General features: G+C 40.8%; 1 protein-coding gene and 1 non-coding gene across 5 annotated transcripts in view; one reads left to right on the top strand and one right to left on the bottom strand.

Annotated features, from left to right (window-relative positions):
- TRIM44 (tripartite motif containing 44) overlaps positions 1-21,786 on the bottom strand; it is a 106,319-nt gene that overhangs the window by 64,292 nt on the left and 20,241 nt on the right. For 3 of the 4 annotated variants that reach the window (XR_004288970.1, XR_004288969.1, XM_032356459.1), the window contains exons 2-3: positions 19,720-19,797; positions 17,657-17,722 (exon numbers count right to left, since the gene is read on the bottom strand). Coding sequence is in view for 2 of the 4 variants with exons in the window: in XM_032356459.1 (XP_032212350.1) it covers positions 17,657-17,722; positions 19,720-19,797 (144 nt within the window). In the remaining 2 variants the exon portion in view is untranslated. The remainder of the gene's footprint in view (positions 1-17,656; positions 17,723-19,719; positions 19,798-21,786) is intronic. The other variant, XM_032356460.1, reaches the window with a different exon arrangement.
- TRNAG-GCC lies at positions 18,500-18,570 on the top strand. Its single transcript has one exon. It is a non-coding gene; the product is annotated as a tRNA-Gly (tRNA).

Genomic DNA, 21,786 nt, shown 5'->3' with positions numbered 1-21,786 from the left:
ATTTGTGAATAGTTGTAACTAGCTAGTGAAGATCTGACTGTTCTCATTACAGCTGAGTTCAACTCCCATTTTATAGACCACACACGCACATGTGCAGTAATAAAGTTAAGCTTAGAAACCAGCTTTCCTTTCATCCAGTCCAGCATACTCTGTGCTACAATATATTGCCTGTTATGATCCCTTTCTGCCTGCTTCAGGTCCTTCAAACTTACTTCTTAATTAAGACGTTTCCTTGGTCAACAGGCAGCTCTGTTATTATCCCCACTGAGATGTTATTCCCTCCTAAGTGAATCTTGGGATAAAGGATGTGCATCTGAAGAGTTAAGTTTCATCCCATGCTACTTTCTATATGCTCTTGTAGTTAATATTTCCAAGCTAGGATGGACCCAAGAGTCATACAGACTGGCACTTTACACATACACAATTAAACACATAAAACCTTGAATTAAGAACTTGTACTTAAAAACAATACCATTCGATATGCTTTACATGGGTTATAAGCCATTAACTCCTAGCTAGTTGGCTTATAAGAAACAAAGGTTTTATTTAGTTTTCTATTATAGGCAGATTATTTAAAAAAAAAAAAAAAGAAAGAAAGAAAAGAAAAAGGCATACTAGCTAGAAAGCATCATACTTTAAGAAAGATTTGTTCCAGAAAAGTGTTGCTGACATGAACCGAGATGGAACAGGATCAGGAGCAGGAAGCCACACAAAAGAAAAGCCTCTGAGTCTACGTTGGTTGAAGAGTTCAGAAATACTTGGTCTACTAGCCAAATTCCCTGTAAGTTTAAAGGAGGCTATTCCAAAAATGATCTTTAAAAGTGTGAACTGTATGAAATAGTTTGTGAAGACTCTAAATACCTCCCCAAATGTCAAGAAGTACACTTTCACTCCCCCTTTCCTCTTCTGAATGGCCACTGTTCTAAAACAGAAAAATAAAAAAGCAGGAAATGCAGTTTTTTCAGATGCGACAAGCTGTCTTCACTCCCACCAGCACAGTACCTTCCCAGCATGCCAGTGTCCATGGAAACTTTCAGGTTGGGAATCTCAAAGTTAAGGCTTCTGTACTGCCTCTCGTATGTATTCTGGCATTTTGCTCCAAGACAGCGCTTTCCAAATCTCTATCAGACTCCAGTGAGGGCAGGTGAGGGAAGAGCTTCATCAACGAGGACAAAGTCCTTTTTCAGTATCTTTCGTGTATGAGAAGAATAACCACTATTTGTGAATAAAACCAATGTTCATTCCTAAGGCTTGGAAAATTATCCAGCAACCTAGAAATTGTTGTATTTTAACCTAAAATACAATAATAAAATAGTTCACGAACTATGAACTACATTCCATTACTAACATTCTTGAGTACAGTCAAATATTTTCCTGACAACCTGGTTAGAAGCCTCTGTTGCTTGGCTTTTACAGTGGGGGTATTGAGAAAAGAAAAGTTTACTGAAGTGAGCATTTAATCTCTTCCTTAAACCAATTTTCTCATCTTCATCAGAAAATGCAGACAAAAGTAGTCACATGATCATCTTTATCTCCTTTCATTACCCCACTGCATATAAATACAGCATCATGAGGTCTCTACCTCTGTATCTACCCAAAGAAGTAATAATAATTTTACTGTTGCTGTTATTAATATTTCTGTTTAAAAAGACTGTAAGAAATACACCAGAATGTTGGACAGTGATTACCTCTGAGTGATGGGATTGAGTACTTTTTTTTTCACTTTCAGTCCAAATTTTCTGTAATAATGTATAACACTTATTTATTCTTGAAGAGTAATTTTTGAAAAGAAATGAAGTTCAAAGAAAAAGTTAAATCCTGAATAAGATATTAGCTAATTGAATCCAACAGTGTATACAAAAAATTATACACCATGACCAAGCAGGATTTATCCCAGGTAAGCAAGGCTGCTTCAACATTTGAAAATCAGTTCATATAATCTATCATGTCAACAGGCTAAAGAAGAAAAATCACATTATTATATCAATAGATGCAGAAGAATCATTCAATAAAATCTAAGATCCATTTATGATAAAAAAAAAACCTCTCAACAAACCAGAATTAGAGGGAAATATTCTTAACTTCACAAAAAATATCTATAAATAATCAACAGCTAACATCACACTTTGTAATAAAAAACTACAGGAATGCCTAGCTGCCCCAGTTGATGGGGCATGTGACTCCTGACCTTGGAGTTGTGAGTTCAAGCTCCACAGTGGGTGTAGGGATTGCTTAAAATTAAAATCTTAAAAAAAAAAAAAACAAAACAGTAGTGAAAATCTATAGTTTTCCTGCTACGATCAGGAACAAGGCAAGGATGTCCATTTTTAAAACTCCTTTTCAACATACTAAAAAGTTCTAGGTAGTGTTTACAGACTGGGAAGGTAGAAATAAAGCTGTCTTTGTTCACAAATAACATGGATGTTTATGTAGAAAATCTGAAAGAACTGGCAAAAAAAACCCTCCTGGAACTAATAAGCAATTATAGCAAGGTTGCCAGATACAAAGTTCATATATAAACGTCAATCAGTTTCCTATATACTAGCAATGAACAAGTGGAATTTGAATATAAAAACACAATACCATTTACATTAATACCTCCAAAGTTAAATACTTAGGTATAAACCTAAGAAAATATGAATGAGGGAACTACAAAATTCTGATGAAAGAAATCAAAGGAGAATTAAATAAATATGAAGATACTCCATATTCATGGATAAGACTGCTATATATTGTCAGATATAAGTTCTCCCAACTTGATCCATAGGTATACTACAACTCCAATAAAAATCCCAGCAAGTTATTTTGTGGATATTAGTAAAAATATCTCTAAAGTTTACATGGAGAGGCAAAAGATGCAGAATAGTCAACATAATATCAAAGGAAAAGAACAGAGTTGGAGGATACTACTTAACTTTAAGACTTACTATAAAGCTATAGTAATCAAGATAGTGTGGAACTGAGGAAAGAACAAACAAAAATATCAATAGAACAGAATACAGAGCCTAGAAATAGACCCACATAAATGTAGTCAATTGATCCTGAACACAGGAGCACAGGCAATACAATAGAAAAAGAGTTTTTAACAAATAGTGCTACAACAACTGGACATCCATGTGCGAAAGAAATTTAACCTAGCCATAGAACTTTCATCATTCACCAAAATTAACTCAAAATGGATCACAGACCTAAATGTAAAATGCAAAACTATAAAACTCCTAAAAGATAATACAGGAAAAAATCTAGATGACCGTGGTTATGGTGATGACTTTTTAAATACAATTTCAAAGGCACTATCCATGAGAGAAACACCTGATAAACCAGATTTCATTAAAATTAAAAGCTTCTCTGTGAAAGACACAGTTAAAAGAATGAGAAGATAAGCCATAGACTTAGCCCCAGGTATATCTGCAGAAGATACATCTGATAAAGCACTGTTCCCAAAATATACAAAGAACTCTTAAAACACAATAATAAAGTAAAGAATCCAATTAAAAAATGGGCCAACAACCAGAACAGACATCTCACCAAAGATATACACATGGCAAATAAGCACAGGAAGGATGTACATCATTTGTCATTAGGGAAATGCAAATTAAAACAACAATGAAGTACCACTACACATGTACTAATATGGCCAAATTCCAAATACTGACAACACCAAAAGCTGACAAGGATTTAGAGCATGAGGAATTCTCATTCAGTGCTGATGAGAATGCCAAATAGTATAGCCACTTTTAGAAGATAGTTAGGCAGTTCTTACAAAACTAAACATACTTTTACTATATGATGCAGCAATTAAGCTCTTTGATATTTACCCAAAGGAGATGAAAATGTGTGTTGAAACAAAAACCTGCACATGGGTATTACAGCAGCTTTATTCATAATTGCCAAAACCTGGAAGCAACCAAGATGTCTTGAAGTTAGGTGAATATATGAATAAAACGTGATATATTTACACAACGAAATATTATTCAACACTAAAAAGAAATGAGCTACCAAGCCATGAAAAGACATGAAGGAACATTAAATGCCTCTTACTAAATTAAAGAATTTAATATGAAAAGGGTACATAGGGGCACCTGGGTGGCTCAGTGGGGTAAGTCTCTGCCTTTGGCTCCGGTCATGATCCCAGGGTCCTGGGATGGAGCCACACATCGGGCTCTCTGCTCAGCAGGAGCCTGCTTCCTCCTCTATCTCTCCCTGCCTGCCTCTCTGCCTACTTGTGATCTCTGTCTGTCAAATAAATAAATAAATAAAATCTTAAATACAATTAAAAGAGAAAACGAGCCTAGAGAAGGTGGGGGAGGGGCACGTGGAGGTGGAGTGAGCATCCAAAGAGCCAGGTAGTTCCTCCACCTGAACCTTCATCTCAAGCATGTCAACATTTTCATTCTTTGCCTTCCCAGTTAATACTAGACCCTTCCTTCCTAATCTGATTTCTTTTTTCTATAATAAATCAAGGTTTTTTTAAAGCCCTTTTCAACTTAAGCCCATTAAAATAATGGCTTCCATAAGAGCAAAGCACTTAGCACACGCTGCTGCTGTCATTTGAAGGTTCTCCCATGGGAGCTTCAGTCATCCTGAGGCCCCTCAGAAGAGCAGATTTTAGTGTCTTGAAAAACTCTAAAGAACATCTAACTCGGTCATCCAATAATGACCAAAGTATGAAGCCACTTACTTTAGAGAACTACCAGGCTCATCAATGAGAAATGGACATCCTTACAGTACTAGAGGGACACTGGCTTCAGGACGTTATACAAGCATGGTGGCGCTAACCCTAGGGATACAGCTTGTGTGATCAAGTGGGAGATGGAGTTAGGGGCAACACTGTGTGAAAAGAGAAGGCATGCCTAACTTTGGCCTGATTCCGTCACTGGACATTCTCTTGTCCTCTAATCCGTGACAAAGACAGGGCCTTATGAATAAAGAAATGAAAATATCAAGAGCCACCATGTGTGGGCAGTATGCCAGGGCTATTACATATGTGTTTCTCATCTAACATTCAGATAGTTAATGATATTTTCATTTTATGTTAGGGAAACTGAAGCCCACAGCGACGAAGTCACCTGGCCAGTGCCACGCAGCAGGTAAGCTATGGAGCAAAGATTCACCTCAGGTCAGCCCTGCTCCAGGTCAGCGAGCTGACAACCACTCCACAGAGCACCCTGCTACTGAAAAGGAAACTGAGCGCCTGAGAAGCAGTGTTAGACCACCGGAAAGCAACTCCGCAGAGGAGCACCCTCAGGATGAGAAGTCAGAGGCCGTGAGTGTTAGTCAGTCCTGTCTTTTGGAACCAACCAGCTATGTAACTTGGGGCAAATCACTGAATCTCTCAGACCCTCAGGCTCCTGAGCTACTAACCATGAAAAGCCAGTTTTTCTTTGATCTCTAAAATGATACAACTGCATAAATTTTGCATTCTTGGAGCAATTAATGCACCAGTCTGGATTTGTCTCTAATCACAACTGTCGCCAAAACAAGAGCGGCTTTGGGGGACGAGAAATCTGCCTTAGAAATTCTAAAGGTGACACAAAATGAGTGTAAAGAGAATAAAATAACCTTTTTCCTTTGACGATGCTACTCTATCAAGCAATTACCCTTTCTCCTACCTTTAACCACCAAGTTTATTTGGAAGGTCAAATAAAGTCTGCTGTCATAAACACCAGTGAAGAGTCTACCGGTCGCCAACTCTATTTAATCTCACTACTCACCTGTCTGTAGCATTTAGCACTACTGATGCCCCTCAGTCTTTAATTTCCTTCCAGGGTTTCTGTGAGCCTGGCCTTCTCTGGCTTTCTGTCAATCAGCTCCATCCCTACAATTTTACAAACTTTCTTTCTATCAGCTCCATCCCTTTACAATTTTACAGACTATGATAGGAAAAACTCCTCTAACCAGGATTTTTTCAACCTCAGCACTACGGATACTTGGAGCAGATAGCTTTTGGTATAGGGAAAATGTCCTGTGCCTTGTGAAATACGCAGCAGCACCCCTGGCCTCTACACAGAAGGTGACAGCAGCATCACCCCTCACCTCCAGACCTTGTCAAATGTCCTCTGGGGCCCAAACCACTTCCTCTCCACACCTTCCCCCTAAGTAATTTCATCCCACTTGTACGATTCAACTCCTCCCTCCACAGAGATGGCTCCTACACCTGGATTTTTCTCTCCAGGCCTCCAGCCTCACAATTCCTTTTGATGTGTGTCTCTGCCTGGATATTCTTCTCTTACTTGAACCATGAAGGCCCAAACTGAGTCCTCTCCCACCTCCTCACTGTTAGCACTGCTGCCTTTTCTGAGTGCCCAGATAGCAGGTACTACCATAAGCATTCCACATGTGTTACCTCAATCGTCATGATACCCAGTGGTAACAATTATTATTCTATCAATTTTATAAATGAAGAGACTGAGGTTCAGATGGGATGAAAAACCTGCCCAAATTCATACACAGAGTTAGTGGCAGAGCTGGAATGTGCACCCACACAGCCTGACTACACAAGCTTCCTTTTAACCACAATATTTTTCTTCCATGTCTTCGCTTCAGACCTTGACCTATTTCCTGCCTTCCCCACCACCACAGTTTAGGAAATCGCCCAGACTCTAAATTCTGGAGGTAAATTTTACTTTCTCCACCAGGAACATGTCTCCTGACTTAGCATCTGGAAAAGTGAGACATCTCTTCTTGAGCTCTTGCACGAAATGGCGGTCAATACATTAAACCGTCAGGAGCCGTGCCACATCTGCCTCTCCACCACACTGGCTGAAGAAGCCTGCCCTTGTGTCTGTGAACACCCCCTTCTCTGCATTCTCTTCCACTACTCTCCACTGGATATCTCTACCTGGTCTCTAGACCCAAATGCTCCATTTTAGCTCCACCTGCCCCCTTGCCCCAGGGCCTTTCAGCTCACTCCCACTGTCACTCACACCTCTAATTTGCTGAATAAAACCGTAAGTCCCAAAGAGATGCTGGGTGATCCCCCAATCTCCTCCTTGGTGTTTAGACCTTATCTTTATCTTACATAGTCTTTGGTTTGGCCTGTACCTTCAACTCAGGTAGGAGCCCATATTTCATTCAGAATACTCCAGCCTTCCTCTATTTCTGCCAGAGTGCTTCTTCCTAAGACTATAAACGTTGGTCCTTGAGCCTAACTACTCCTTTTCTTTAATAGCTTCATGCGTATGAACCTGTAGTATGCTTCTTCTGAATCTCCTCCCTTTCATGGTTTTCCATCCCCAAATACAAATATGAATACACACATACACGCAACAAGCACGTGCATACAGACACGCAGCACTGGAGGCTCAGGACTGCCTCCTAAAGGCTTTGTACTGGAAGGATCCTAACAAACACTTGAACTGAAGCTGCTAATCAGCTAGGAAGCAGAGAGCGACTGTGGGTCCCCAGCGGTCTGAAAGAGACAGGGTCACAGCCGACAGCGGACCAGCCCTTCCTGTGAGAGATGGAGATGCTATGGTCGTGGCATCCCTGCTGAGCATCCCCTCCTATTTGCGCTATCAGTGGCTATGACTTTATTGCTATGACAACTCGATGTGGAACCCCATGTCGTGGCACTGAACTGGACTCACCAGAGAAAAGTGCAACAGGAATGCAAGGCTCCCTTTGAACTGATACAACTGCTTGTGCTTTGGATGCTTGTCTTCTTACCCGACCCTGGGGTGGCAATAAAGAAAGCAATCACAGACTTCTGAGCACCACTCTTCCTGAATGAACAGGAAAATAATTCTGGGTGACCTCCCCTATAGAAATGTGAAAGCAGAAGCAGTCCCCAGCGACACCCAGGGCCTGTACAGGAAGACGAGTGAGAACTTCTATTTCACCTTGTTTTCTTGCTCTTCTTCCATCTTAACCTGTGCATAAGCCAGAAAGACAGCTTGTGCTTCAGAAATTATCCTGTAGGAAGTGGGAGGTAGGAACTGACATGGAAAGTTTCAGGGGCAACTAAACAGAAATTATACTATTTTTAAGCATTTTAGACTTGAACACACAAAGCACGCCTATATTACCTGCTGAAGATTAGAGCAATTTTAGAACAAGACTCACCCCTCCACCTTCACTCCACCTCTCTATGCGAACACTTGCCCTGCAAAGCCACAGCTATTTGCATACTATGGAAACCAAACAATGCGCTCCACCAGGAACGCTCAGGAAAGGGCGCTGGGGTGCGGGTGTCAGTCTTCCTTGCTACAACTGTCTAAATGGCACACCTCAGGGAGTCTGTTGTGGTGGAGACAGAGGTGTGAGTGCTGACTCTGCTGTAACTCAATGCTTCTGAAGCTCAGAAAAATGAAAATTTTATTTGGCAAACAGAGGTAGTAATATGCTCATAGACCTTGTGACGTTTACACAAAATAATACATAAAAAGCACTCACTACTCTCTGGGCACATAGGAGCATCAACAGAACAATTCTGCTGGTCCAGGTAACTGGAACCATGGACATTTATTCTGTGCTTTTCACAAGTATCCACTGAGCGTTCACAGATAAAGACTCCCCAATTCGTTTTCTTAAAGAAAGCAAGCCTACAACCTTGGGAGAGCAGATTTTAATTTCCCAAAGGAACACAGGAAAGAGTTTCTCATAGAACCTAGGCATGAAGACTAAGGAAGTCAACCAGAGGCTCCCTGCTTCAGTCTTCGTGAAGGGCCACAGGCTGTCAAGGAGCAATGTTTGCCTTTTCTAGTTTGATACAATCAGATACAGTCTACTTCAACAGTAGAGAAGCAAAGAACAGAGTGTAGGACGGATAGATCACATTCTGCCCCTCAGCTGCCACACGCAGTCTATAGGTATAGTCAGCCCCTCAAACTCCCAACCTGCTTCTATTATATGTCTCTCTTCTGCAAACTAAAACCCTATGACTGTTAGCTACTGGAGCAGCTAACAATGCTTACCTAAGAACCACAGGGCTTGTTAACTACAGTTGCTAAAGTATTTTTTGGGCCCCCAAAGGCCATGCTAACCATCCTCCCTCCTTCCTTCAAGATTTCATTTACATATCTGAGAGACAGCACGAGTGGGGTTAGGGGCAGAAGGAGAAGCAGCCTCTTTGCTGAGCAGGGAGCCCCATGCGGGGTTCCATTCCAGGATCAGGACCTGAAGCTGAAGGCAGATGTTTAACCAACTGAGCCATCCAGGTGCCCAATCCTCCATTATTTTTTTTATCTCCTCCTCAAAAGTTCCCGTTTTCAGGGCACTTAGTAATAAAGTGTAATATGATTAGCCTAGCTTATGGATGACAATAAAGGCTCAGACAAATCAAGAGGGACAGGTCATCTGATTCCAAGATCTGAGCTATTCCACCATAGAAGTAAAAGAAAGCACGCCATACTCAATAGTTTTTTTTTCTCTGAAAGTCTGAACAAACGCTCTATTGGTATACTATTCCCAACCCATCTTCCATAGGTAAAAGTTAGTTATCTCCTACAACTACTAACAATTCTATATAGCAATCATAGAAAGACAATTTATTGGCATCATTAGCCTTAGACAAGTTATTAAACCTCTTCAATCTTTGTTTCTTGATCTGTAAAATGGAGATTATAATGTCTAGCTAATCAGGTTGAGTTAGGAAGTAAGGAGCTATCAAAGACTCTATTTCACTGGCCACAGAAGTAAACAGAAGCCATTCAACAAAGCATAGTCATCAACTAAATCACTGGGTTGAATGGACATTCTCCGCAGACAGATGGATTTTGTCCTTTGGCTAAACGCAGTCAGGAGAGATGTGATTCTCAAATTTTGCTGTTTATATATACAAACAAACATCTACATACAGACCTGAGGTAGACTGAGAGTTGCATTCTGTCACTTCAGCCTTAAGTTATCAAAGAAAACACCTTTTTCCTTGAGCAGACTGAGTTTTATTTCTGAACTGAATGAGAGGTTAAGCAGGAAAAGGGAAAGAAGGGAGACAGGAGAGGAGGAGACCCTTAAATAAAAGTCTGGGTGGTTTTTATCACTATCATCACACTAAGTTTTATATGTAGGCACCCAGGCTCCTAAATTAAATGTCAAATACAATCCTGCACTGGCAACATGAAGTGTGGCTGCTTTGGGGGAGCCCTGACAGCTCCACTCCCCTGTCCATGTTGGTCATGTAACAAGCCTTTCAAGCTTTGGCAGAGAGTGTATTACCAAGGCTCCTGTCAGGGCAGACAGGAGCTAAAGCAGGGGGAGAAGGACATCACAATGTGTTAATTTTATTAAGCTGTTTAAAGCTCAATCCCTTTGCTTTCTAACAATGCTCCAGCACACCAGGCAGCTCAGAAACCATGCCTACCCTAGTATCAAACTGCCTAGAGCTGATTTGTACAGTACTTCAATTAAGAGCTCTTGTGCCCCGGTAGAAAGAGGATGGCCAAAGGGTAAAGCTGCAGGAGAAGCAGGAAGAGAACAAGAATCTCAGTGGTGTTTAAAGTGAGGACATATCTCCTAATGTGTCTCTTAAATGTGACACTTACTTTCTTTTGTGACTCTTAATTTATTTTTCTTTTAATTTGGCACCAGGCCATTTTGCTAACTAGAGAGTTTGCTCCTAACAATAAACATAATTGCTTCTATGCATTGATCTCTTGTTTCTGTTGGGAATATATGGACACACAGCTGCAAACTCCCAAGGCAGATATATTTGCCTTAACTTGAACCGGCAATGGAGCTAATGAACTAACCCCAGGCAAGGCAGCTACGCAAGACCCAGAGTCAGCCAGCCAGCCAAGCAGCAAGACCAACGGGCTCCAACTCTGGAGATTTAACTCAATTTATCTGTACGCTATTATCACTCAGAAGAGGAAGCAGTGGTCCTTTAAAGTGTCACAAATCCTGGGAAGTGTTAATTGATCAAAGTATGGAATCTAGTTTCTAGACCTTGATTTATTCATTTGACAGAGAAAGATAGCAATAGAGGGAATATAAGCAGGGGGAGTGGGACAGGGTGAAGCAGCCTTCCCACTGAGCAGGGAGCCTGATGTGGGGCTCCATTCCAGGACCATGGGACCCTGGGATCATGACCTGAACCCAAGGCAGACGCTTAACGACTGAGCCACTCAGGCGCCCCCAGAATCTACTTAGTTGTAAACTTCATGGCTTCTTTTTCTCTGCAAGGATCCAAAGACTTCCTGAACTATGGGAGTGGGTTTGCTGTGTCCATGGATCCTGACCTCCTGCTGGAAGCGGGGCTGGATCTCAGGACTAGGAGAAAGCTAGCAGCAGCCACCCCGGTCAGGAGGCTGTACTAAGCACTTTAAATGGATTATCTCATTTAATCTTCCTAACGACCCTATGAAGCATGTACCATTATCCCCCCTTTCACAGCCGAGAAGAAATGAAAAACCTGAGACCTGAAGAGATTAAGCATAGGATCTGCCTGAGGCAGAACTGGTTGTCAACACTGGAGGTAATCTGACCAGGTACGATCTAATCCAGAGCCCACGCGGGTAATAACTGTAGAACACTGCCTCTCCCTGACAGGTAACATCGGGTTTCTGCCCCTCATCCCTGCCTGGAAGAAAGGAGAAAGACAGACTATTCACTGATGAATGGAATTACTGGGTCACATGGCCACTCTGTTTAACCTTCTGAGGAACTTTAAGTGAAGAGCTAACAAAAGTGATTCAGACAGAAATCTCTCACCTTCTCTCAGTAACTTTACTGAGATGTAATTCTTGTATCATGTAACTCACCCATTTAAAGTGCACAATTCAGTGGTTTTTAGTATATTCCCAGGGTTGTGCAATCACCCCATGATCAGTCTGAACATTTTATTTTCATCACATCAAAAAGAAACTCCATGGCCTTTAGCAGTCACTCCCACACCATCTCTCCATCTCCCTCAGCCCCAGGAAACGAGTCTATTTCCTACCTGTAGAAATCTGCCTATTTTGGACGTGTCACACAAATGGAATCACTCAGTATGTAGTCTTCTGGGAATGGCCTCTTCCACTGAGCACCATTTTCGCGGGTTAGCCTTCCTGAAGCATGTATCCGCACTGCGCTTCCTTCCTGCCAGACAGGGGCCTGCTGTATGGCTAGACCAGCTCCTACTTACCCAGTCGTCTGCTGGCTTGCTTCCACAGTCTGGGTGGTACGCCTCATGCTGCTATGAACACTGGGGTCCAGTTTTTGTGTGGACAAGTTTTCATGTCTCTTGGGTATATACCCAAAAATGGAATTGCTAGGTCATATGGCAACTCTATGTTTAACCTGCTGGGAAACTGCCAAAGTGACTGTACCACTTCCAATTTTTCCACATCCTTGCCAAACAGAAAACTTCTCTTTATTGAGAAAACTACAGAACTGTAGAACTGTAGTCCTAAAAACCATCAACCTGCTTCAGCTCTGCCCTTATTGCCTGGGTCACGTCACCTCGGGCAGGAACGCTTCTCTCCGGGCACCTCAGTTTCCTCTTCTGTAAAGCGGGGGATGGGAGACAGCCTCAGATTTCCCACTGAGCCCTCCATATATTCATTTAATCCCATCCTGTGAGACACCCTGGGGGTGGGGAGCGGTGGGAACGTTGTCAAAGGGACAGCTGGGGGCTGACTTCATGACTATGTGTCTGACTGCATTAACTAAATTTCCACTGTACCCAAATAATCTTAGACTGTGACTGGCATGTCTGAGGAAAACAAACTTCAGAGTGTGCTTATGCAATTAGGAAGAAAACAGAAATGCCATATTGGGTAAAAGCTCCGTTTGGTAATAACAGCAGACTGGCCTTCGGGATTTTAGTTTTCCAAGCGGCAGTTCAAAGACTGAAGTGAATTCAAATGATAAAAATGTTTATAAGGGATGATGTCAGGTGAAAAAAAACAGGATACAAACTATGTATGCATGTCTATACATACAAAAATACATACAGTTATCTAATTGTATATATACTTACACACACACATAGAACAATAATTATCTAGAGAGAGAATACTACTTCTCTATTTGAAAGGCAAAGCACCATGATATTAACCAGTTTTCTCATAGATGTATCTTAAAGTGTGATGCATTGACCATGTGCATTAGAATCATCAAGGCTGTATACTAAAAAAGCAGTCTCAAAACTACCAAATTAGATGTTCTGGGTGAGGTTCAAGAATCTGCATTTAAAAAAAGAGGTATTCATGTGGATGGAACTAGAAGGTATTATGCTAAGCGAAGTAAGTCAGAAAAAGACAATCATCATATGATCTCACTCATAGGTGGAATTTAAGACACAAAATAGAGTATCTTAGGGGAAAGAAGGGAAAAATAAAGTAAGACAAAATGAGAGAGGGAGACAAACTATAAGAGACTTAACTACAGGAAACCAACTGAGGGTTGCTGGAGGGGAGGTGGGTGGGGGATGGGGTAACTGGGTGATGGGCACTGCGGAGGGCACATGATGGAATGAGCACTGGGTACTATATACAACTAATGGATCACTGAACTCTCCCTCTGAAACTCACAACACACCATATGTTAATTAATTAAATTTAAATAAGATTAAATTAAATTGAAAAAAGAGGTACTCAAAGTTTACAAATGACTACAGGTAGCAGATTTCTTTTCTTCTTCTATACACAAGTCTGTTTGTCCCACAGTTTTCTACAGATGGCATGTATTACTTTTATAATTGGAGGATGGGGAAAACGGGAAGTTGTTTCATTTTGTTTTCATAAAGGCAGGGGATGGTGAAGGAGGGCAAAGAACTTATTTCTCTTCTTTCTACCGCCCAAGTGTCTACAGAGGATGAGAAGGGGCTGCATCTGGTCCTTGGCGGATACCAGGCCTCAGAGCATGGCTCGGGCCTGAGACACCACAGGTACTTTCCCATCTGGTGTCTTCCATCACTAATGGGAAACGACCGAAGCACCAGCCTCAGTTCTCCATTTAGCCAGTGCTAAACGCTCTGGGCTGTTACGGCTCTCCCCATCCTCCCATACTGTCTGTCGGAAAAGGCCATTCTCCAGTCCTGGACCCTGGAGGCTGCAGTATCCAGTAAAGGCAGGTAGAAGGAGAATGTGAGGGAAAAATAGTCAGTGAAGAGTCATACTGCTAAGGAGGGCAGCACATACATATCTTTATATTTACTCATCCATGGGTTCAACAATCATGGGCAGGGGAAGTACGTGAAGTATGACACATGTGAAGTCCTAGTCCCGTCACTTACCAGCAAGCTCTTTAACCCCTCTAAACCTTGGATTGCTCCTCCATAAAACAGGACAAATAATATTTCCTTTCACAGTGTTACTATACTGGATAATGCGCATCTATTACCGTGCATATCTATTACTATTACATCATCTAGTACCCACCAGACTAGAGCTTGAGGGCACAGAGATAAAACAAAACACTATGCACACCCTTCAAGAATGCTATTTACAACTTCTTTTTTTAGGAAAAGTGTACAAATAGGTCAATAATTCTATTAACTTTCTAACCAAAGGAACACTTTTAAATGAATCAACTTGATAACTGAAGCAGCTCAATTCTCTGCTTCAGTTGGGTGCTTAAACACTGTCCTAGAGAACACTTCTGTCCTGGGGCAAGGCAAGGACAGCATGAGGCTTGGCTTCTCCCTGGGAAACAACAGGACACTAACAACAAGAATTCAAATAGGTTTTGCTTATATCCATTACTCTTTGTACATGCAAAACCTATCATTTTTTATTGAGTCTTTTTATAAAAATTTTATTATTTTTTAAAAGATTTTTTTTAAGATTTTATTCATTTTTTTTAAGAGAGAGAGAGAGAGAACACAAGCAGGGAGAGGGGCAAAGGGAGAAGCCGACTACCCTCTGAGTGGGGAGGCTGACACAGGGCTTGATTCCAGGACCCCGACCATGACCTGAGCCAAAGGTACACAGTTAACTGACTGAGCCACCCAGGCACCCTAAAACCTATCATTTTAACAAGAGTCTGATTAGCACAGGAGAGTGAAGGACTGGGCTATGTTCCATGTCAATGATATCAGCTACTAAAATGGACTGTAAAGTTCTCTTGCAGTTATAAAATGCTATATAAATGCTAAATAAAAATAAAATAATTCTCAGATCTATTTAATTTCATGTTGTTAGACAACTCTCTTGTTTTAAACTTAAGTAAGAACACCTTTAGAAACCGAATACAGGGCAAAAAAAAACAACTCGATATGTTTCAGGCAGTGTTAGTATGGCTAAGTCCCATCTTTAATCCCACTCCAATCTGAGAGAATAATATGAGCCACTTGACCTGAGTTTAAGGCCCTTTTCTTGAGAATTAACTTCTCGTAACATTAGTATGATTTCATGATACACAGCTGTGTTTCTGTTCGTTTCGAGCACATAAGCCATAGGAAACAAGGAACAGCACATGTTAGATGGAATCAATACTAATAGAGAGAGTGGCTGTTATTAACTGCATAATGAGACATTAGTTGGATTGAGTTTAGCATGTTATGTTTTTGGTTCAATGCTTTCTGAGAGGCTGGGCAGGGGGAAGGAAGGGAAAGAAATCAATATGCTTTCCGAGCTTGTATCCTCTGGGTATACTAAGAAAGATAACAGCACAGTCACTTCACAGGAGAGTTGTAAGTAACCCAGAATACCTTCAATTTCTTAAAAATCCCGGGAATGGACACAGACGTGTATACACACATACCTGATTAACTACATCTTTTAATTTTCCTAAAGTCTAGCATATATATAAGAAATCTACAAACAAAAACCCTACTTGGTACAATAAATGTTTCTGAAAAGTATGACCAAAAAAAAAAGTGTTTATAAATTGGACCATATCACACACATTGGGATGTCTTATTATTTAAAAGACTACTTTCAATTAAATAAACTAAAGATTGGTATTAAAAATACTCTCTCTAGGAGCGCCTGGGTGGCTCGGTGGGTTAAGCTTCTGCCTTCAGCTCAGGTCATGATCTCAGGGTCCTAGGATCGAGCCCCGCACCAGTCTCTCTGCTCAGCAGGGAGCCTGCTTCCCCCACCCTGACCCCCACCCCGACTCCCACCCCGTCTCTCTGCCTGCCTCTCTGTCTACTTGTGATCTCTCTCTCTCTTTCTCTGTCAAATAAATAAATAAATAATCTTTTAAAAAATACTCTCTCTGTTATATAGAAAGTTTTAATCCCTGGAGATATGTATCCTTTAAAACAGGGCTCACCATAGCAACATGCACGTACACAACTTAACCTGTGCCTTATTTCCCAGCCACCGCTGGCTCTGTTCTTCTTCTCAGGCTCACTCCTAGTGGCTGGGATTTGGTGTCTCCTGCTATTCCTCTGGTTTTATAACTCAACCCATTCCTGTCCCATGGCATGAGCCTTGATCGTCCTCGAAAATCCCGACTAGAACTCCTCTCACTCTCTTGGGCCTTGCAGGAACCCTGCCCTCTCAGGCAGCCTCAGGATACCTTTCCTCTCCCCTGCTCCTTCTAAACTTATTTACAAGGGCTCTTCTGATTATTTACTGAAAGGAATGAAAAAAAATCAAAACAAAAGAGAAGGAACAACACCAGATCACCAGGGTCAGCACAACCTCTAGTCACGCCAGACCCACTGAATCAGCAACTGCGGGGGTGGGCCCAGCACTCTGCAGTTTAGAGGTCCTCCAGGTGATTTTTATGAACACTAAAGGTTAAGAACAACTGTTCTGGAAGAAAAAAGGGCACCTGACAAATATTTTGGACAAAATGAGGCTTCTCATTAAGAAAAATTGATAATCAATGACATAGAAGAATGTCCAAAATATTCCATGTACTGAAACCATAAGTGCAGTATAATTCTTATAAAATATCTTAGAAGTATATTTCCACATGGAAAAATGTCTAGAAGGTTACACACCAAATTGTTAATAATAGTGGTTAGCTTGGGGAAAAGCCATTTGACTTTTCCTTCATGGATTTCTGTATTTTCTAATCTATAAGCATATATTATTTCCTAATTTTAAAAAATGGTTAATGTAGTCATCTTCCACTCCTCTCTGACAAAACTCAGAGGTAAACATTAACTCAGTCCCCAATAGATTTCAGTGTCTGGACTAATGAAGTTTTGTGATGCTTTAGGGAATTCTAGAGGAAGTGAGGCAGAGATAGTGCTCAGTGCTTCATGGCTCAAATCAGTGTTTCTATGAAAAGCTCCTGTGTCTGGAAAAGACAGGTCATAAAGCCTGAGAGATTCTGCCCTTCTTAAATAGGCCAACTTAACAAAGGGATGGTGGAGTTCTGAGGGAAAGCAGAACAGATTAAAAACTTCCCTTGGAAGACAATTATTTGTTGCAAAAATTATGTATATAGCGTCCCATTTTCCACCACCCCACTCCCCAGCCCTGTTTATGATCTCGCAGTCATTCTGCAATTACCTTAGTCCTTCCTCAACCTGGCTACAGGTATACAGTATATGCATATGGCAGACCAGAACAGGGTCTGAAAATAAAGGAGACTGGTAGCAATACTCCAGAACAAGATAGAGAGAAGAGAAAAGAGGTGAGTGTGTATGCACATATCCAAGATCAAGTCTGGTCCTAAGAAATATTCTTTAGCTCATGATGTACCATGGGAAAATCCTGAGGTTTCTACAAGCTGTTCTCATGGGATCATTCAATTTTTTTCACCTCTGGCAAGTTTCCTATTAGAAGCACTCTATGCATTCATAAAGGACCCCAAAGCACTTTACCTGTATTATCATCATGCACAGAAGCCACTCAGTGTAATCTGTATACATCCTCTTGCTCTTCACTGCCTATAAGCATATGGGTGGGGCAGAAACAGAAAATACGGTTGTCTCCTTCACGATAGCTGTTTTGCCCCAGAAACCAGAAAAACTCAGTTTAAAAAAAAAAAAAAAAGCTTTCAGTAATCCTTAATAATTAACTAGTTCATCTTCACTAAAGGAAAACTACTTATACCAGGAATCTTTACTTTGAGCTAAGAAAATTGATAAAGGTTACACCAATTTTTTTCTATCAAGATACTCTCTAACTCTGGAGTTCTAACTACACCAGAAGACAAGAAATATGACCAATGTCCCAATGCTTTCAATGCTGTATGAAGAGAAAGTTATTTTGTAGAATGAAGACTGAAGCCACCTTTTGTAAAGGCTGTCATTGTGGGTCTGCCTCGATAGTGCTTCAGATTAGAAAAATGGGGCACAAGGTGATTAGATGGTAGAAAGGAGATGAACACCAGTGCTTGGTGTGCAATGTGACATAAAAGAAAGAGTACAGGCAGTGAAGTCAATTTGAATCCCAGCTCTAAATTATACTACAGTCAGGGCAAATGGCCCTACCTCTCTAAACCTCCGTGTCCTTATCAATAAAATGGGAATAATAAGCTACTCTACCAGGTTGTTACAAAAAATCACAAGTATGTAAGAGCAGAGGGGGGAAAAGAAGTTAGTGGATAGAGAGTTTCAGTTTGGAATGACTGAAGAAGTTCTGGAGATGGATGGAGGTGGTGATGAAGGCAGGACACAATAGGAATACTTAATGCCACTAAACTACACATTTAAAAATGGTTAGCATCGGTGGTTCAGTGGTAGAATTCTCGCCTGCCACGCGGGAGGCTGGGGTTAAATTCCCGGCCAATGCAAACAGCAGATTCCCCACCCCCCTACCCCTGCCTGCCTCTCTGCCTACTTGTGATCTATCTATCTCTCTGTGTCAAATAAATAAATAAAAAATAAATAAAAATAAGGGGCGCCTGGGTGGCTCAGTGGGTTAAAGCCTCTGCCTTCAGCTCAGGTCATGATCCCAGGGTCCTGGGATCGAGCCCCACATCGGGCTCTCTGCTCAGTGGGGAGCCTGCTTCCTCCTCTCCCTCTGCCTGCCTCTCTGCCTACTTGTGATCTCTGTCAAATAAATAAATAAAATCTTAAATAAATAAATAAATAGAAATGGTTAAAGTGGTAAATTTCATTATGTATATTTTACCACAATTTTAAAAAAAGATATGTAAGGCTCCTAGCACAGTGTCTGGCTCTCTTAGTGAGTACTCAAGAAATGCTAGTCTTTTCCCAATATAAAGGACTTTAAATTTAAAAAAGGGGGGGGTGGGAATACAAAAAGTCAAACAAATTTGTGCTCCCTTCCCTATCTGATTGTGAAAGGCTTTGACTCTCAGGCAGAGCCAGCTGGGACCAATAACCAGTAGTGCTACAGGAGGTCTCCGGGTAGGAAAAGGGAAGCTGTGTTATGTTCAGATCCCAGTCCACCCCCACCCTGGTAGAGAGTCTCCCAGAATATCAGTCTTATAGCTCCCAACATATTTCGAAGAAAGCCAGGAAGCTGAAACCATTTCCCAGACCACACTCCAGGTCATGAAGACAAAAGCATTCACAGTGGCCACTGGTTCCTCTAAGTAGGAGAGAGACAAGACACTAGTGGTGAACACCAACTGGATGGGTCTGAAGCTTGTTCCAGTCCCCATTAAGATGATCAGTACCTTGGATGCCTTTGACTGAGTTTAATGGACAGAGAAGACAGGAGTCTCAAAGGCCCGTTACAGGAGGATTAAAAATGCACTTGTCCGCAGTTCAGGGAAAACAATGATTATACGTTGTAAGTCATAGAGAAGGGAAAAAACAGATGACTTATCTCCAGGCATATTAAAACATGGCTTCTGATAGGTAGGCTTAATTAGATCTCGATGCGATGTTCAGATAGATGATCACTAATATCCCTCAAACCTAGCTCAAGGAGAACGAAACACAATACCAATCAATTCCAAAACAATACTTACCTTAGGATCTGAGCTCTTGAACTTCAACCTTTCCACCAACTCTATCATAGCTGCCTTTAGTCCGCCTGAGTCTTTGCTCTGAAAGAAAGAAAAGACAGGGATCATTAGACAGAATTTTGATGCTCTCTCAAACACAAACAGCATTTCATGGGACAATGCAATGGAAAGCAATTTTTTCTTCTTATTAGCCAAAAGAACTAAATGACTAAGGAAAGCTGCACTGCCCATCTTCCTCTCTCTACTGGACAAAGAGGGTCGGGGCATAAATTGCCCAGTGACCTGACAGAACTACTAGAATGAAAATTAAATGCCATTTGCATAGGCTGACTCACTGCTTCATCTCAGGGTTCAACTGTTCACTGTTGACTGTTCACTGAGTGAGGGCCGAGCCTCCGAAAAGAGATTTTTATCTAGGATGTCCATTTTATGACCTAGTAATTTTTAACTTAAACTTCTACATACCAAATACAGAAGTATGCAGTATTAAACATTCTTACAGAAATAAAAACAAAGAAAATGAAAGATTTAATTGGAAATAGTATTACAGTGTACCGGTTGAGTATAGGTTTTTGAGTCAGACATATAAGGTTTCAAATTTGGGATCTGTCATTAACTCGTGGATTAACCTTAGGTAAATTACAGACTTTCTCAAAACCTCCTGTCCCTTCTATAAAATGTGAATAATAAACAGGGTTATTTTGAGGCTCAAGTGGAACAGTGTCAAGGTATTGCCCAGTATGTAGCACATAGGAAGTGCTCAACAAATGTCTCCTCTTATAATTATTGCATTACAATGATTTTTTTTTAAGATTTTATTTATTTATTTGAAACAGACAGAGAGAGCATGTGTGCGCATAAGCAGGAAAAGCAACCAAGAGAGAGGGAGAAACAGACTCCCCACCAAGCAGGGAGCCTGATGCAGGGTCAATCCCAGGATCCTGGGATCATGACCTGAGCCAAAGAAGGCAGATCCTTAACTGACCGAGCCACCCAGGTACCCCTGTATTATAACAATTTAGAGTAGAACAGTCCAAGAGAAATGTAAGCCACAAATCCAAGCCACAAAGGTAATTTTAAGTTTTCTAGTAGCCACAAAAATAAAGTGAAACGAATTCTAATAGATTTTTACTTAACTCAGTATATCTAAAATATTATCTCTGCAACATGTTATTTCAACATGAGACATTAGATACATTTTTCATACTAAGTCTTTGAAACCCAGTGTGTATTTCACATATACACTATTCAGTTTAGACAAACCACATTTCAAGTCCTCCGAAGCTATATACAGCTAGTAACTACTGCACTGGTAAAGAGAGATTCAGAGAACACACTCTAGAGCCACACAGCCTGGATTCAAGTCCCAACTCTACCACTGGTTACGTGATCTTAGGCTAGTCACTTTGCCTCTCTATGCTTCTATTTCTTTATCTGTAATACAAAGCTGATAACAGTACTTACTTCACAGTGTTATGGTAAGATTAAATGAACTAATACACCTTAAGGTGCTCAGAAAAGGACCTGGAACACGGTATATGCAACAGATTCCTGAGACATTTTTATTACTGTCTATCTGCCTCAAAATGTTTTAAACTCCTTAAGAGTAAGAACTATAGCTTCTATCTCTGTGTCTGTGCCCAGCTTCAAGAAGGTTTTGAAACAGGCTGCCGAACAAATGAGTGAATGAATACGCAATCTTAAGACATGAATGACCTAATTAGGATACATATGTGTAGCACATTCCAAAATCATATAAATTAGTTTATTTTCTTATCTCTACTCTTGTGTAGGATCTGGTAGGATCATCATCTGCATCTTAGCAATGATGATAAGGAAGCATGAAGAAGTAAAATGACTGACATTTTTATGGGGGAAAGGATAATCAACAGGTACAATATAAACAAACACTACAAATATGTTACTCAAAATTGGTCTCAGAATCAGTACGATTTTCCAAATTTGCAGAACCAATTCCAATTCCTCTAAAATAGGAAATTCTTACTAAGATCCTTTATGTAGATTAAAATAGACTAAAGGCTCAGTCTTGTTTTCCCTCTAACTCCCTTT

The sequence above is a fragment of the Mustela erminea genome, chromosome 9 (assembly GCF_009829155.1).
Source record: "Mustela erminea isolate mMusErm1 chromosome 9, mMusErm1.Pri, whole genome shotgun sequence".
NCBI classification, from domain to species: Eukaryota; Metazoa; Chordata; class Mammalia; order Carnivora; family Mustelidae; genus Mustela; species Mustela erminea.
The sequence above is the reverse complement of the archived record's forward strand: the minus strand, read 5'-3'. Positions and strand labels throughout refer to the sequence as shown.